General features: G+C 33.7%; 1 protein-coding gene across 1 annotated transcript in view; it reads right to left on the bottom strand.

The window, feature by feature from the left end:
* The window catches only part of LOC150101447 (serine/threonine-protein kinase D1-like), a 384,746-nt gene that overhangs the window by 110,783 nt on the left and 255,112 nt on the right, over positions 1-18,851 (bottom strand). The window contains exon 17 of the mRNA XM_090400796.1: positions 12,618-12,716. Within this exon, the coding sequence (XP_090256922.1) occupies positions 12,618-12,716 (99 nt within the window). The remainder of the gene's footprint in view (positions 1-12,617; positions 12,717-18,851) is intronic.

Here is an 18,851-nt window from a genome sequence, read left to right on the forward strand (position 1 = left end):
TTTTTTCTTTAACATGATTCCTACCCATATAACAATGGGAATCTATAAGTTGGCTAAAGTTCTTTTTATTTTATATAATACAGAAATTCTGCTCTGGAGACTTAACATGGAACTTTTTCAAGCTACCCGAAAACATAGTTCGAAGTCACCAATAAGCAAAGCAATGATTTGTCACTATGCAATGAAACTTATCTCCCATTCAAGAACTTCACAAATATCAATGCTTATGATGGGATACAAACTCATAACCTGTTGGATGGGGAGTGGGTATGCTATCTCCACTCGGTTGTGTAAATTTTGATATTTTACTGACCTTTATTCAAACTTAATGCTAACAAATACTTATCTACAGTGCCTCCTGGAATTTGTTTAAACTATCTAATTCTGCAATACTTCCCTGAAGTTTATGCCAGTGACCTGTGTACAGAGAAGTTGACTTCATACTAAATCATCCTTTATCATAATGAATGACACACTCCCTTCTTGGAAAGGCATATAATAACGTGCAATATAGTGAATCACTACCCAAGCTGACTGACCTTTATGGAGGTCTCATCAGTATTAACAAGATTAGCGAAGAGGACAGAGCAGAAAACTAACTCAAATGGCATAAGTCAGATTTTCATGCATGTATATTAAAGTGATATATTATCACCAATTTATTATTAGACTGTGGATATGAGATATCTGTACCAAGATCCTCCATCCCAGAATCCAAAAACTTATTTCAGTATTATTATTATTATTATTATGACAAGATATCCTGAAGAAGTCCAAGGACTCATCGCCCCATACCACAACTCACCTCACTTAATCTTCCATCTGCATTATACCACTATCCACAATGCAGACACCATGCCATGTTACTGCCACTAATAGTATTTTTGATTGTTAATATTGAGGGTGTTCCCTGGCCAATTAATCTGCATATAAAATGAAAAATCCAAGTTTCTGTAAGAAGAAATCCAGCTACCAACCATGTAATATGGGATAATCACCTTCAATTTGATAAGCCTATATAATGATTCCTCTCATCATGAATCGAAATCAGATCTTATCCTTAAAGCTATGTTTCTCCACCTTGTTAACTGTATCAAATGCTTCATTAAATCCCAAATATACAATGAAATTATTTTCTACATTCCTTTGTGATGCATTCCATAGTAATAATTCCATAGTAATAATAATTGTATTTGATTATTAGGAAATGTCTTTCACAAAGCAAATTGCACTTCACTTACCTCATTACTCACATCTACATTTCCTTGCAGGATACCATTGATAACAGACTCCATTACCTTAAACACCACAGATATCAAAGATTTACAATTTTCAATTTTTTATCGATTGGGGTAACATTTGGAAAACAGGAAATTCCCTTGATTTAATGAAGCCCTCTTAAAGCTAACAATTATTCATCTTGCTTGATGCAGCATGATTAAATACAGCCCCTATCTACCTCTGGAGCATTATTAAGTTTTATAAGGGCATTATTAAGGCATTATTAAGTTTCCTTATGTCAAATTTATTCTCAATTATTAAAATATCCTAAAGTTCACTCCACATAAGATATATCACCAGCTTCATTTACAATTAGACTTGGTCTGCCAATATTTTTGGTGTGGTTCTCTGAAGGGTTAATGCAATTTAGACTTTTCATTAAATGTATATGTAATTCCTTATTTCTTTCCTTGGCATTCATATCATAATTAAGTGATACTCCTTGAAGTCTATAATTGTCCTATTTGCTGATATCAAATGCTAATATCCATTCTGATTTTATTTCTAGTGAGCGGTAAGTTTTTATTGGTATAAAAGGTGCTGAAAGTGCAACTCCAAAAACTTGTCATTCATCACTAGCATTTAACTAATGAAATTTCTTTATCCAATTTTTTTTTTCTTAAGTCTCTCTGTAATGATTCAAAAATTTCGATTTCTTATTCTCCTTAGTTTGACTAGAAGTACTAAGTCTTATTGTCCTCTCCCCCATTTTGTAATTTGCTCATTACTCTACTTAAAATTGCCTGCCATTTAAGAAGTTTACCTTTCAGGTTAATGCTGAATCTACAGTACTATGTTAGCACTCAGGATACATTCTTAGAATGTGGAGCACTAACTGAAACAATACAAAACGGAGTCACTATATTTTATAAAATAGGTGAAAATACAAACATAGAAGAACAATAGACTTTTATAGATATTCGTTTTTTTTGTTTTAATCAAAGTCAATAATTATAATCCATTTTATAAGGGACCAGACTGTGGTTCATTGTAATCTTTTGAAGATTCTCATCTTCAGAGGTAACATCCCTGATCCATTGATTATATTAATGGAGAAGTGTCAGTAGTAGTAGCAGAAGCTATTATTTAGTGCATTTGCCAAACAATGTAGACAGAAGCTAACTGCATACATGTAGTCTGTCCAAAGTGCATTGAATGTTAGTGATAAAATGTGATAATAGCTACCCTGAGGAATTACTAAGTATGAGCACCAATGATCAAACAACACTAAATGGGATAGTGTTAAGTAGGGTACTACTGTACTATTAACGACTTATTCCTTTTCCTCAATCCTATATATATCAGTGGTGTCACGTGCTCTTTTGTTTGGATGTGCTGTCATGTGGCTTATACAATCCATGCGACAAAATTCACATCAATTTGACATTTTATTGCATATTTATTGATGTGTGAAGAAATTATTAAGCGTGCATAGCACATCAGTGCTCATCTTCACTATTGTCTCAGCACACACCCTGCCTCACCTTCTGAGTGGTTTAAAACCACTAGAACGCTAAGAATTTGACCTGCTGTGCATCTACACATCTGTTCAAAGATGTCCATATTTGTGAATGAATGCTCAGGCTATTGATGCAAATGTGATGCAATGTTTATGCACTGAAAAGTGCCCTCTTCATGAAGATTAGTATACTGTGTTTAATTTTAGGAATCACACGAAGCCAGGAAACAATTAGGGGGGTCTTTAACAGGTTAGCAGATAACAGATTAATTTGAGATTAATAGGTTATGTGATATAGCTGAGTAAATCTATTGTCTTCTCAGTAGATAACAGATTAATCACAAATTAATCTACTATATCTGCTAACCTTTCCTCTACGATTCGGTTTAAGTGACCACACCACCTAATATTAACTCTACTAACAACATGAAGTTCTTTACCCTCATTTTTAATATGATTTTGCCATTGATGCCATCAGTTCACTCCCTGATCTTTCCCAGAACTCTCATGTCTGTGGTCTCCAATCTTTGATCAAGTGTTTTATTTCTAACCCAACTACAAGTTTCTTAAGTTAAAACTGGTGTGAACTTTGTCTTGTATAGCTAGTTTAGTGTTTGACTAATTTCTCTCTCTTACTGCATATAATTTTATTCATTTGACTTCCTACCATACCAGCTTTGCTAATTCTGTTGTCTATTTCCATATTTAATTTGCCATCTTTGCTAAAATATCGTGCCTAAATAGTTGAAACATTCTATTTGTTCTACAGGTTCTCTCCATTCAGGATGCAAATGATGTTTTTGATGTTTCTACGTATTTTCAATATCCATCTCTTTTGTTGCTGATGTTCATATCAAATTTATTACAGCAGTTATTTAATTGAATCAGGGAATCCTGCAGACTTGTACTGGATTTATTAAGGAGTATAACATCAATCTGCAAAACATACAGATTAACATCTCCAATTTTGATATCAGATTTAATATCCCTTTTGTTCATAATGCAATCCATACAGATGATGAATAACAGTGGAGATAATGTACACCCTTGCCTCCCACCTGATTTAACATCAAAACTATCTACCTGTAACTTCTTCAATTCTAACTGTTGACTTACAACTCAAATATAGACTATGTACTGCCTGATATAATGACCCATTTACACCACATAACTGTAGCATTTTGAACAACTTTTTTCTCTTGGAATCATGTCATATAGTTCCAAGAGAAACTTGAATACAGATTCTTGTTTGTATTCCTGTAATTTCTCAACTTCTTGTCATTAAAGGAAAATCTGAACCTTACAACCTCTTTTACTTTAAACTAGCTTGTTCTTATCTAAGCTTCTCCCCCCTCAAGTATACTTGCATAAATCTTAGCAGGAACTCTTAGTAGAGAAATTCCTTTGATTCTTACATACAGATTAAGTTTTAAAAGAGGTATACCATAAGTAGACATATCGATACAAAATTAATAATGGAAAAAACTCACGTACAAAGATTATTTAATAGTATAATTTTCGTCTCTGTGTTACAGGCATCTTCAGTACATTAAGCTCAAATTAAACAATAACTGACAATTCCAAAAAGCGCCACCTAAGTAGCTGGTGTAAGATAACTAATAAGGTCAATAACTTTCCTTAAAAAAAATAATAAATAAAATAAAAATAAAAATAAAAAATAAAAATAAAAAATAAAATAAAAAAAATAATAAAATAAAAAATCAATACAATAAAAAGTTAGGAAAGATGAGCTGATTTGTAAAGTACTATCTCCCATAAAGGGGATAGATGTAAGCCGTCAGATCTGTTTAAGTTAGGAGAATGAAGTAGAGTTTCACATGTTTCTTTATAAAGGCGTTCCATGAGAAACTGACTTTTGTGAAGAACTTTTGTCTTTCTCCAATGAGTTTTTTCCGTTATTAATTTTGTATCGATACATACAGATTAATTTCTCTTTTTACAGATGAGTACTGTGAGAGCTTTACTCAAATCATCTGGAATTCAGCCCTCTAACTAGGTCCTTTTGAATAATGCAGTTTAGTCATTGTAAAAATCCCATACCTCCATATTTGAGAATTTCATCTACTCCAGCTGTCTTTCTACCTTTAGGTTTTTGATGGCTTTTCTACCTCATGTATTGACTGATGTGTATTTCTGATTGCATTCCTCTTGAAAGTTTTCTAGAAGTTTTTCAGTCTTCTATCATTGCTTGTTTCATTTAGCAATCTTTTGAAGTAATTACTCTAGACATCTAGAATAACTTTATCTTCAGTTTTCATGTCACCTCTATCATTTCTGATTCTTTTACAGTATGTACTCTTTCCTCCATTCCAAGCTTGTTAAATAACCTCCAGAATATTTTTTTCCACCTTCCTGATATTCATTTTCTGTGTTCTTACCAAAGTCTTTCCATGACTTTTGTTTAGCTAGGTTTGCACAGTGTTTTGATTTCTTACATTTTTCTCTGCATTCTCTCAGAGCACAAGCTGACTTATTTGCCAGGAAATTTCAATAGGCTTCAATCTTTTCTTTGATTTCCTCTTTAACTTCCTGAGTCCTCCATGGCATTCTGATTTTTCTATTCTTGCCGCTATGGCTGAATCAATAAATGCTTTCTTCAGGGTTTGGCTCTTGTTTTTAAATTCTTTCATTTTTTCCTGAATAATGTTTGTATATTTGGTCTCTAGTTCATCTCTGATAGCTGATCAACTTTGATTAAAACTTTCTAAGACACGACTTTGTATAGTAAAAGCAGAAAAACAGAATGTAGCATAAAATCTTGTCTAAACATAGAATATAATTATGAGACTGCTACAGTTAGCATACTTACTCATAAGTTTAGGAACAGAAATCAAACTAGAGACCTAAGATGTTTTCAAGCCAAATTTTGAATCTGTTAAAGCCTACAGGAAGAGCCTGACATGCAAATATAATTTTTTGTAATAGAATGAAATAAATAAAAATTTTCTTTCAAAAAAGAGACCATAGGAACAAACTGTTCCTCTGGTCTCTGTCTAGCATATATATACTGAATGACTATATTTTGCTTTTGTGTGAATCTACAAAATTCCTTCATATTTCTTAATGAAATTCATTCAATATAATCTTTTTTTTTTTTTTTTCATACACATACCAGTAATTAAAAGCAGTAATCAGGTTGCTAAGAAGCTAAGTGAGTTGGCCGTGACAAGCCACTGAGTCAAAACAAAATGGAAAAATGAGAATGAGGTTCTTCTTTAATTTTTTATATATATACAGGGTGTTCGGGATAAATTTGACAGTTTCGTAAGGAAAAAGAAAATCTTCTTTGTATCTATTAAATTTAATGAATTGACAAAAAAACATTACAGGCAGAGTTAATTACAATACTATCAACAAGATTTACTCAAAATAACCACCATTAGCATCGATCACAGCTTCAATTCTGCTTCGGAACCTCGAACAAGCTGATGCTACAGTCTCCCTGGGAAGGGCCGCAAAAACTGTTTTAATTTTATCCATTAACTGGGCTTTTGTATTACTGGAAGTGCGATTGGTGTCTTTTTCAACTGCGCCCCATACAAAATAATCCATGGGGTTAAGGTCTGGGGAGTTTGGAGGCCAAACATTTGGACTGGTGAAGTCGTAGAAATTTTCAGACAACCATTTTTGACTTTTCCCAGAGGTGTGGCAAGGGGCCGAATCCTGCTGCCATACATACGGCCTACCATTGGCTACCCTTGTTATCCAGGGCTTGACTACAGTTAGCAACTCCACGAACAAAGCCCGAATTCCAATGCCAGGGTTCTTCAACACCTGTTCCTGCAGATTTGCGAGGAATTCTGCTGTACGAACGCAATCAGATCGTCTGCTAGGGATCTTTCTTCTTGCTACATCCTCGTAGTCACCATTGCAAGTCTCTAGTTCATGCCCGATTGTTTTTACTGTATTCAGGGAGCATTGGGCAGCAGTCGTAATATCCTTATTCTGATGGCGGGCACGAATCATCATGATACAAGTTATTCTCTTCCATGATTCAGGTGGGTTCCAGCTATCCATCCTTTCTGACATCTTGTATATGAATGAAGAAGGGTCCAAACTTTTAAATGAAGAGAAGTGTGTGTTAATACATGTAACTTACGGAAAAATATAATTAATTATAAATATGTCAAATTTATCCCGAACACCCTGTATATATATATATTTTTTTTTAACATCTATTCAGTTGTGCCTATTTGCACTTATTCTGCTGCTTAAGAACTCTACAGCAGTACATATTCTTTTACATGTAACTGTAGTATTTAGACATATAACTGTATTTAAAAGCGAAAAGAAAATTAAAACTATATTTTCGTCATAGGCTATCAATTATTTATTACTATACTGATTAATGAACAAATGTGTAATTATATAATTGTAATTTTTCTTTCCTTGCCTTTTATGAGGTAAACTTCCTAACCTTATTTCAATTTTATATACTAATGTTTCTAGTTAAGTACTCTTACTTGTTATTTCATGTTAAAAAAAAAAAGCACAATTCCTCAATGATTATTAATAGCAATGAATTCCCCCTCTCTTTTTTTTTTTTTTTTCATCTTCAGACCAAATCACAAAGAATTAATTATAATGAAAAACTTTTATTTTCAAAAGACACCTCTGAGGTAGACAAATACCAAAATGCACAGCAGAAGCAAATTTTTCTTAATTGTTGAAAAAAAAATCAAACACTTTAGACTGAATCATAGTCCCTATTCTGTTCAACCATCACATCAAAGAAAGAAGAATGTTTAACAATCTGTAACCCATCCAAGCCAAGTCCCACATGTTAGAGAAAACAAAAATAAACTGAAGTAATAATAACAAGATCTTGGAGTTCTCCTTGAATAGCGTTCATTCATAAAATAGCATCTGTAGATGAAGTGCATGTCATTCCAAATGATTTTATGTTTTGTGTGTTGATACCATGCTAAGTCAGACCAAATTTCTTGTATTTACCATAACAGATATAGTTTTGGTACTCACTCATCTCCTCCCCCTCCACACACAGAATGGCTGGTTTGTCAAAATACAAAAAATAAGTCACACTGAACATGTTAAACTCTAGCTAAAGACAGAGGTAAGAGCCTATCCTCCTTGTGGCCAGGAAATAAAAAAGTCTGTTACTGAGTACAAACATAGAGGCAGAATGAAACTTTCAAAATCTTCATGAACTGCTTGCATCGTGTCTGAGGTTTACTGGAATGAGGACAGTGAAGGTCATACTGACCTACGCAAAGGTTAGAACAGTACACAAGGTAATAAGTATTAAATAACTTCTTATATACAGGAGAACAGGTAGTTAAAATGTATAAACAAGTATAAACAAAGTGTATAAAAATAGACATAAAAATGAACTGGTATAAAAATAGGTAGAAGCAGACAAAACACATAAACCACCCCCTCCATCAAACATTAAAAAAAAAGTACATAAGTAGTTTACAGTGTAGTAAAAATAAATACAATTTTTATATGCAATCTATAGTCTATAAGTACAATTTATATATGAGATACATCTATATATGAGTGTTTAGCATATCTGCTCTTCAACTAACAGACTGCACGTTTGAATTCTGCTAAGGACATGGATATTTGTGATTATCATCAGGTGAGAGATGAACTTCAACGCCCAGTGTGAGACCACCATTGTGCTTACTGGATACAGACATATCTTGAAAACAAAACATTTAGTCTAGAGCAGATTTTCCTGGCTGTATAAACCTCCAAAAATAAAAATACAAAAAATTATAAAAGTAATAAAAATATAGAAAACAAATTCCTTAGCCTACTCATGGTGCTTATGCCATAAGCTTACAACCTTTTGAAAGTGGAATTCACATAATAAAAATAATAATAAACAAAAAAAACTGAGTGAATAAGGTTCAAGCAAATATGCAAAGCACTAAAATAGTGAATGCCCTCACTGACGTAATGAGGGCAGTGAATCAGGATATGCATTATGGCTAAAGCAGAACCACAGAACTCATAAGCATGTTATCACTCCTCAATCAGAAGGAGAGTGTTTAAAATGAATGATCTATATAGTCTAGAGAAAGAACAACTTTCTCTTTATGGTCCCTTTGTAGATTAGACTGCCATAATTTACTTTCCGGCTTAATGTAGTAGAGCTTAGTGTTCGTCTCTATTCCATAACGATTGCCACTGCAGTAATTGTTTGTCTTATAATCTACCTTTAATCAATGTAGGAGACAGATGGCAAATTGAGGAATGAGGTGAGCTAGGTGCACTATCTGCAGCCTCATTGCCGTTAATTCCAAAATGGCTTGGGATCCAACAAAGCTGCATATCAACATGAAATGACCATAACTCAGAACAAACGCTGTATCAGAAAGAGCACAGGAAGATGTTAGTTACCAGATTTCTTATTGCTAGAGAGCTCCAGATAGATAATGCACCTTTGGTAGCATTTCAATTTCATGCATTTGAAGGTAAGCTCTACGACATACAGCTTAGTAGTAAAGTTGTTACACTCTAGTGAGATCTGCATAGATATTATACTGTCTGAGCAGATGCCATTAGAAGACTCTGATTTTGAACTGTTTGTGTACAAAGGTACAACATTAGAATATTTTGTTCAGAGAGTTTGAAAGAGATGCTAGTAGATATGGGAGAAATGCAATGTTTGGTTAACCTGCAAAAAAGAAAAGCTGTGTGGTGGTGATAGTTTATTTAGTTACATCCATGCAGCTTTCTATACTGATATCTACAGCTTTTAGGGACATATGGAAGTTTGATGAGTATTGTACAAACTCTCCTACAATGGACAAAAAATAATTGGCAGGGATTTTATTTTAGGTTAGTTGCTAATGTTGATGTGACAAAGGTAGTTCATTTGCTTTGATAAAAACTAGGAATTGGTAAAGTTCAAAATATTCCAGTTATAATTCCAATTGCCTTTGATAGTGGAATCACAGCGATATGTTTCTGGAAGGGCATTTACTTGGGACCGATCCTTAGTACGCAATACAAGCAGAGCAAAGAACATGTGTCAGTCCCCAAGAGGTGGAAGCTGGGATGCAAAGGATGTTCATGCCTTTACCATAGTTATTTTGCAACTAGCATGTATGAGAAAAGGCAGAAATTTTTTTTTTTAAATAAATCTGAGTCAGGGTGAAGATCGTTTGCAGCAGAAATGCCCATTTTGAAAGATGGTTACTGACATGCTGCAGCTATCTTCTTATGACTCTCATATTGCACCAATGAAAGAAGATGGTAAAATCATCCACATAGAGGACATTACTTACAGCTAGAGGAAATTGTACAGTTACTAAGTTAACCTTGACTGCAAAAGGTGTTCCACTTAAAACTGAACCTTGCAGAACTCACTCCTCTTGGATGCACAGTCAAGAGAGAGCAGTTCCAACTCTGATTTGAAAGATTCCATTAAATAAAAAGTTCTAGATAAAAAGAGAGGAGAGTGCCTCTGAGACTAAAGTTGCGTAGGTCTTTCAATATTACAAACTGCATAGCAGTGTTGTATACTTTTTTCATATCAAAGGAAGCTGATACTAAGTGTTTGTGTTTTAGGAAGGCATCTTTAATGTATGCTTTCAGTCGGACTAGATGATCAACAGGCGAATGATATATGAGAAAGCTAGATTGTGTTCTGGAAAAAACATTTCTTCTCTCTAGCATAAAAGACGAGAGCTAACTATTTTCTTTTCAGGATCTTATTCAGGGATCCAGTCAGAGCAACGGGACAAGAGTTTGTCGGAATTTCTGGATCAATCCCTGGCTTAAGAAAAGTAATAATAATATTTACCTATAGTAGCTGATCCATGGAAGACAGTGAAAGATGTTTAACCATCTCATAACAGATGATATCTGATCCAACAGCAGTTGGGCGACATTTTAGAAAAGCAGCTTTTAGCTTTTGTTTTGTGAATGGCCAGTTATAATCTTCTATAATGTTTGAAGGGAATTTGGTGTTCTGCTTTACTTTTTTTTGGGGGGGGGGTGCAGGAACTTGGGGGAAATAAGATATTGCCAATGATTTGTCAAAAATCTCCCTCAGTACTGGCATTTCTACATTCATTGCACATACGCTTGATTTTCTGGATTTTATCCTTGACTTCATTGTAATGGTTGATCTGGTTATAGAAGATGTGCATTGGATCCAAGAATTCTTTTGGATCTGACAACAGGTATATATCTTGCTTGGAAATGAGCATGTTTGAAAGGAATCAGAGATTTGCTGTTGTGGTGGTGTATCTGCAGAAGAAACCTCCAAGCTTTGTTCACTCCCTTGGCTGCTGGGCAATAAGCATTCTGTTACTATAGTTTAGAGAAAACTGGGAACTGACTAGATGTTTAGGTATTGCAGTTGTAACTGTTTGTATAATATACTCTCATATGATTCACTGTTCTGACAAATGAACTGAACGTTGACATATCGAATTCTACTAAGGAAGAGATTATTAGCTAGTCAACTTGCCATCGTGATTATCTGTGTGAATTGGTAGATAGTTGCCCATGTGCAGAAAAGCAGATATAACTGGAAAATGATCAATCCCACACAAGCTCTCATCAGTTGCCCGCAGTAGAAAGAAAGAGGATGAGCACACTTATGTCAGTAGCAGTGAATGTTCAGATAGGCATATGGAAGAAGGTATTACGTCCTGTGTTTAAGGAGATAACTGCTGTTGTGCATACATCTACAACCATTCCTTTATGTTAGTACAGGCACTACTCCATAATGTTAAGTCTATTTAAATTCCCTTTTAAAAGTGTAGGGGTGGTAACTGCAGTGTGAGGTCATCAAGGTCATTCTCTGAGGTATCTGAACCAGGAGGTAAGTAGATGCAGCATATGGTAATAACCAATTTTTAATGGTAACGGGTGACGTAGAAAAAGATTACTAGAAGTAAGTAGACATAATAATTAATAATGCAGACATTCTGATATGAATCTAACAGATCACCACTAAAGCAACAGCAATTCAAAAGGTATAGCAATAACGATGAGGACACTGTATGACAGATGGTAATTAAATTTTTTTAAAAAATGAACTGCTTCCTGGTTATCCTCCACAAAGGATAAACAGGCACCACTCTCACTTAATGGTTTTTACAAGGTTCAGTGCAATTACCTTCATTCTTACTTTGGTTAAAAAACATGATGTCCTGGTGAAAAACTAATACAGAAACAGTCTTACACTATCCATAATAAGCCTGAAAAATATGGCCTGTCTCAGAATGGATTGGGCACCAACTACAACTTAGGAATTTGACAAAAAAAGACTGCATTTGTTATCAACCAAAATGTCCAGTCCTTACAAAACATGCTGACATACTGTATATGCATACAGTCTTATGGAAAAAGATGAAACTGTACATAAAAGTAATCCACATTTTAGTTTTCCAATATGTTTTTATATTGGAAAACCTTTTAAGGAAATTTGTTTAGAAAAAGTTCTCTACTGTTGAAATATCAGTGGCACATTAAAACAATGTAAGAGAATCTGTTATTTTTGTATCTTTGCTGTCTCTTAATACAGTACTGTATCCTTCTTTATTCCTGTAATAATCACTGAACACTTGACACCAATTACTATTAAAGCAATAATTTTTTGCAATTATCTGAGAGATTAATCACTGACATGTTTCTAGATCACTATGTGAGTGACAGACCTAAGGTTAAACTAATCTAAAGAAAGAACTCTTTAATGAGAAACTTTATATTGCAGAGTGACATAATAGAACTTGTTTCTAATTTGATGTCATTTAATTAAACTATATCTCAAACTACTATTAAAACAAAATACATTTACTTTTTTGCAAAGTTCAAAAACCATTCTAAATAAAATTCTCTATATCATCCTTTTAAACAATTCTATACTCACTTGAGGAAAATCAGAATTTGAAGATAGAAGAACATTTTCTGGCTTCAGATCACAGTGTACAATATTTTTGGAATGTAAATGCTTTAAGGCAATTAGTATCTGAAAGAAAATAATATATTTCATATTGTATATATTATTTCTGGGAAAATTCCCATGTTACTCCGCTAAGTAAATATTATTTTTATAGCTATTTAGCCTATTTTTTGTTTAGGAGTACCCCTTTTTTTTTATAATGTCATTGGCTTTTTATTCAAATTTTAGGGTATTATTGATGTTTTATATGGACAGATATAAGAATATATAGGAAGAAAAACCAGACATAACAGCCAGCAAGGAAGGAAGGATGACCTGAATGGAGCGGGGAGGGGGTCAGAAAAGTGAGGTTTGAGAGATATGGGAGAATTATTGGAGGCAAGAGGTATGTGAACTTTTTTTTTGAAAAACCCATTTTTTTTAAATATTTTTTAAATTATTAAGGATGGGCAGAGAATACTTTGGGATGGGGATGAACATAGATATTTTAGGGGAAGGGGGAAGGATATTATAGGATAAGATCAGGGGTGGAAGAATGGGGGTGTGAGCCGTTTCGACAGTGTGTCGTCTTCGGAGCTCATGGGGGAAGTGGAGGCTATGCCATGCCAGCTTGGTGTTTCTGTCTTTGGTGTAAAAAAAAAAAAAAGGAGTAAACAAAAATAGGCTAAATAATAATACATTTCATATTATTCCCTTATCTACACAAACATGTAAGGCAGCATTTATGGAACAAATCAATAAAATCTATATGAATCATCATTATATCCTAATATGTATCCTGAAGGGATATATAGGATACTATGATAGTACTACACAAATAATTTTACCATTCATTATTAGTTTCCTACCAAGAATTTTCTTTCAGATCCATTAATCTATGATTTGTCACATCTCCAATACTTATGTTTCTGTCTTTCAACATTCCTGTGCACCTTTTCCCTTCCTATGATATCACACACCAGTCAGTCAAGTCAATCTTTTATTTCTTGCTCTCTGTTTAACTGGCCATACCATCTTAATTTAGCTCTGCTCACATACTCCTGAATGCTAATGATGTGAAGTTACTTCCTTTCTAATATCTTCATTTTTAACATTATCCAGCATTGCCATCCATTCACTTCTGAAATTTTTTTTTTAATCTTATGTAATAAGGAAAAATTGAAATTTATGTAAAAACAGCAAGGACTGTGGCAATGCAGAATACATTTTAGTAAAACCACAACAATGGTAATAGACAGAAATGGAGATGAGTTTAAAAGTGGAAGAAAATAAATAAACCACAGCAGTTAAATTCAATTATTTAGGCAGACAGGTTAAATTATGAAGAAATCATCAAACAACAGAATAAAGCTAGGGTGGTGTACTATAACCAAACTTACAAATATATGGCAAAATACACATCTCTCCAAATTTGTCTGAAAATTTTATGAAGGTCTTAATTATTTAACAATGAACTGAAAAAGCAAAGTTATTTTAGTAGCAAAGCTACCTCTCTATCCAACCTAAGCAAAAAATAAAATTTTAATTAAATGATTTATTATATTAAAGAAGGATTATTAATTTAACATACAAATTAAAAAAAGTCAGTTATACAAATCTCATATGGTTTTGTGTTTCTTTTAATAAATAAAAAGGAACACAAAACCTGTTATATACATGGCAAGCCAGCAACAAGCTCACAGTGGAGTTTTCTGGAGAGTGTGTTCAAGACAGATTTTAAAACAGCCTATGGGGAAGGGATATTGAAGCAGCAAAGAAACAATGTATTAATGTTGCTGGTTTGCCATATCTTCATTTATTTATTTTTGTTTCTCTACAAATTTTAAATTCATACTTTGCTTAATTCCTCCCCCTCCCATTCTTGGTTTATTCAAGTTTTTCAAAGTAAATATGACAAATATCAAACTCAGTTATTGTTCTTCATCTTCAAAGCTATTTCAAATTATATAAAATCTCAGCTCGATCAACTCATGTACTGAGTACTATGTCATCCTTACTTTAAAAAAAATAATAACAATAAACCTTCTTTAATAAAAATTCTCATATGATTTACATTTTAATTTTAAAATGGACAGCTCTAATAACCAAAATAGCAATAATTATTGAACCTGTGAATTATATTTTGTATAATTATTGCTATCACACACTTCATTACCAAAATAGCAATAACCACTGCTATTTTGGTAATTAATGTTAAAAAAAAAAAATGCTGATATTTTAAATGGGCTGATCTGTATACCCTATATCCAGTAAATCCCAAAGAACTTGTTTTAAGATATTTAAATATTTTAACATGATTTTGTTTACAGAAAATATTATTGTTATTTTAGGTAATTGAAAATGAAATAGAAGATGTATAAAAATATTATGTTGATAAAAATATGTTAAAACGATATTTTACTTTAAAAAGAATATAGCAGCAGCATTGGTAGTTTCACTATTTGGATGACTAGCGAGGCTGTTAAGCCTAATCATGCCTCATGGTTCTAGTCATTGGTGGAAACAACCTATCATTCTAACAGCCTATTTAACATGATTTTATTTACGGAAAATATTATTATTTTAGGTAATAGAAAATGAAATAAAAGATGTTGGCAAGATGTATATACCTTTCTATGCCATTGGAACTAAAAAATTAACACTTGAAAGTCCTGTTGCACTGGATAATAATGTGAAAAACTAAACAATCTATTGATGTTTATAATTATGGTAAAGATGTATATCAACTGCTAATAAAAAATAAATTAAACATGTCAATTTATTTCATCTAATAGATGAAATTCACACATATTGGTGCATAAGAGATTAGTTTAGATTATATATATTATAATGTAGATTATAATCTTGTCTCGATTATGAAGATCACAGATCATAATGGAGAAATTTATATATGAGAGAGCGAGGTGATATCAGTTCACTGATCAGAAGAAAAACTAAAGCTTCATGAAATGAATTGTAAAAATAATCTTACCAAGATTCTGTTACCTGAACAGTCATTTAATGTTAAACATATGAATCATTCTTAAAAAGTCACTTTTGTAATTCAACTGATTTTTTTTTATGCATTCTTAACAAAATGAATACATGTTTAGAATAAAAAGTCCAACAATCCCCACCCTTCCATGGTATAACCTTTTTCCAGAAACAGTGCTCTGGTAAACCAGGGTGAGCACTGCCATTACAAATGCTGCTTTCCTTAGTTGAATGAAATGCTGAATAGACCTTTAGGTGTTTTTCATCACCTGGTGAAATATCACCACTTGCTTATAAAAAATAAATTAAACACGTCAATTTATTTTATCTTAAAGATGAAACTCACGCATATTGGTGCATAAGAGATATGTTTAGATTATATATGTATTATATAATGTAGATTATAATCTTGTCTCAATTATGAAGATCACAGATCATAATGGAGAAACTTATATATGAGAGAGAGTGAGGTGTATATCAGTTCACTGATACAGAAGTAAAGCTAAAACTAAAAAAACACTAAGGCCCAAAGTGGCTGCAGCCATGCTGGGTCACAAAAGCAAGGGTTTTGGTTTCTGTTCCTCCTCTCTTCCTACATGCAAGGAGATGATATCCTCATTGACATACCAATCATACTGGGGGAGGGGGGGGGGATCCTCCTCCATTGAAGGGAACAGCAGTAAAATAATTTTGTAGGCTGGCTGCTAGTTAGTGCATGGGACCAAACCAGTAGCAAATGCAGAGGCTTCTTGATCAGCTAGCATCAAATGCTGCATCATCATCATCATCAAATTCCTGCCATATACCCTCAAAGGGTGTACAGGATATGATAGTACTACATGAAAAAATTTTTTACATCATTACTAACTTCCTATCTACAATTTTCCTCCAAATCAGTCTGTTACTTGTCAAGACTCCAACATTATCAGATCTTATATTTCTATAGTCTAAGGCACTTTGTACTGTATCAATCCACCTATATCTTGGTCTTCCTCTGGGTCGTTTTCCTGCCAACCTGGCAGAGAACCCTTGTTTTGCTAATCTTTCTTCGCCCATTCTTTTAAGTGACCATACCACCTGAGATTAGCTCTGCTAACGCATTCCTGGATCCTGACAATGTCTAGTTCTTTCCTAATATCCTCATTTTTAATATGATATCGCCATTGATGCCATCTGTTCACACCTCTAATCTTTCTCAGGACTCTCATATCTGCAGTCTCTAGTCTTTGATCAAGTGTTTTACTTCTGACCCAGCTCTAAGATCCATAAGTTAAAACTGGTTTGAACAATGTCTTGTATACAGCTAATTTAGTGTTCCGACTAATTTCTCTCTTATTCCATATGAATTTATTCACTTGACTTCCCACCATAATAGCTTTGCCGATTCTGTTATCTATTTCTATATTTAATTTACCATCGTCACGAAAAATCGTGCCTAAGTAGCTGAAATGTTTTACATGTTCCACAGGTTCTCCATTCACAACACAGTTGACATTTTCAATGATTCTGCCTATTTTCATTGTCTTTGTCTTTTTATTGCTGACCTTCATACCATATCTATTACAACAGTTATTCAATTTAGTCAGAGAATCTTGCAGACTTGTAGCGGATTTATTCAGAAGTATAACATCATTCGCATAAAGCTCTTTGCTTTATGCGAATCTCCAATCTCCAATAACATATCCAATTTTGATATCATGTTTAATACCACTTTCCTTCATAATGTGATCCATATAGATAATGAATAACAGAGGGGTTAACGTACATCCTTGTCTCACACCAGATTTAACATTAAACCATCTTCCTGTACTTCCTTCAATTCTAACTGCTGACTTACAACTCAAATAAAGACTAAGTATTGCTCGATATAATGCCCCAATGACGACATATAACTGTAGCGTATTGAATAGTTTCTCTCTTGGCACCTTGTCATATGCCTTTTGCAAATTGACAAAACTTAAATACAGATCTTCGTTATATTCCCATTCTTTCTCGACTATTTGTTGTAAAGTGAAGATCTGATCCTGACAGCCTTTATTTGGCCTGAATCGAGCTTGTTCTTCACCAAGCTTTTCTTCCACAATTCATCTCAACCGTTTCTCAAGTATACTTGCATAGATCTTGCCAGGAACTCAGTAGGGAAATACTTCTGTAATTCTCACATTCAGTTTTATTTCCCTTTTTATATATGCGTACTATGAGAGCTCTACTCCAATCATTGGGAATTGGTCCCTCTGTCCATGCAGTGCAGCCACTGTAAGACTCTTATACCACCATACTTCAGCATTTCTGTCGAATATCATATACTCCTGCCGCCTTTCCGCATTTCAAGCCTTTGATGGCTTTTTCTACTTCAAGTATGGATATGTATTCCTGACTGCATGCCTGGTCAGTGTTTTTTATCACTGTGCTGTCATCACTGCTTGTTTCATTTAGCAGTTTTTCAAAGTAATTACTCCATACTTCAAGGATATCTTTTTCTCCCATTTTCATTTCACCTTTATCATCTCTAACTCCTTTTACAGCACTCTTTCCTCCATTCCTAAGCTTCTTCAACAACCTTCAGAATATTTTGCCACCTTCTTGATATTTATTTTCTATATTCTTGCCAAAGTCCTCCCATGACTTTTGCTTAGCTAGTTTTATACAGTGTTTAGCATTCTTGCATTTGTCTCTGTATTCTGTAAGAGCACAAGCTGACTTATTTACCAGGAACTTTTGATATGCTTTCTTCTTTTCCTTCACTGCCTCTTTAACTTCCTGTGTCCACCATATTATTCAAGGTTAAATTTAAAAGCCCTCACAGAAAATTTAACCTTGAATAATACAGACATATTAGTAAGCTTTGATATCTCCTCCTTGTTTACTAATATTCCCTTAACTGACACTTTATCTCTCTTAGAAAACGTTTTTCCCCCTGACATCTTAGATCTCTTTTCCTTTGCCATCAACTCTGGGTATTTCGCTTGGAATAACAAAATCTACAAGCAGATAGAGGGAACCGCCATGGGCTCCCCCCTCTCACCCCCCCTTGCCAATTTCTATATGGAAGATTTCGAAAAACGAGCCATAGACTCAGCCCCACTCAAACCTTCTATCTGGCTAAGATATGTAGATGATGTGTTCTCTATTTGGCCTCATGGCCCAGACACGTTAGATTCCTTCCTTGGTCATCTCAATAGCCTACATCCAAGAATCCAGTTTACTATGGAAAAGGAAAAGAACAAT

The sequence above is a fragment of the Typopeltis vanoorti genome, chromosome 11, assembly GCF_054136105.1.
Source record: "Typopeltis vanoorti isolate ZY-2024b chromosome 11, IOZ_Tvanoo_1.0, whole genome shotgun sequence".
Lineage (NCBI taxonomy): Eukaryota > Metazoa > Arthropoda > Arachnida > Uropygi > Thelyphonidae > Typopeltis > Typopeltis vanoorti.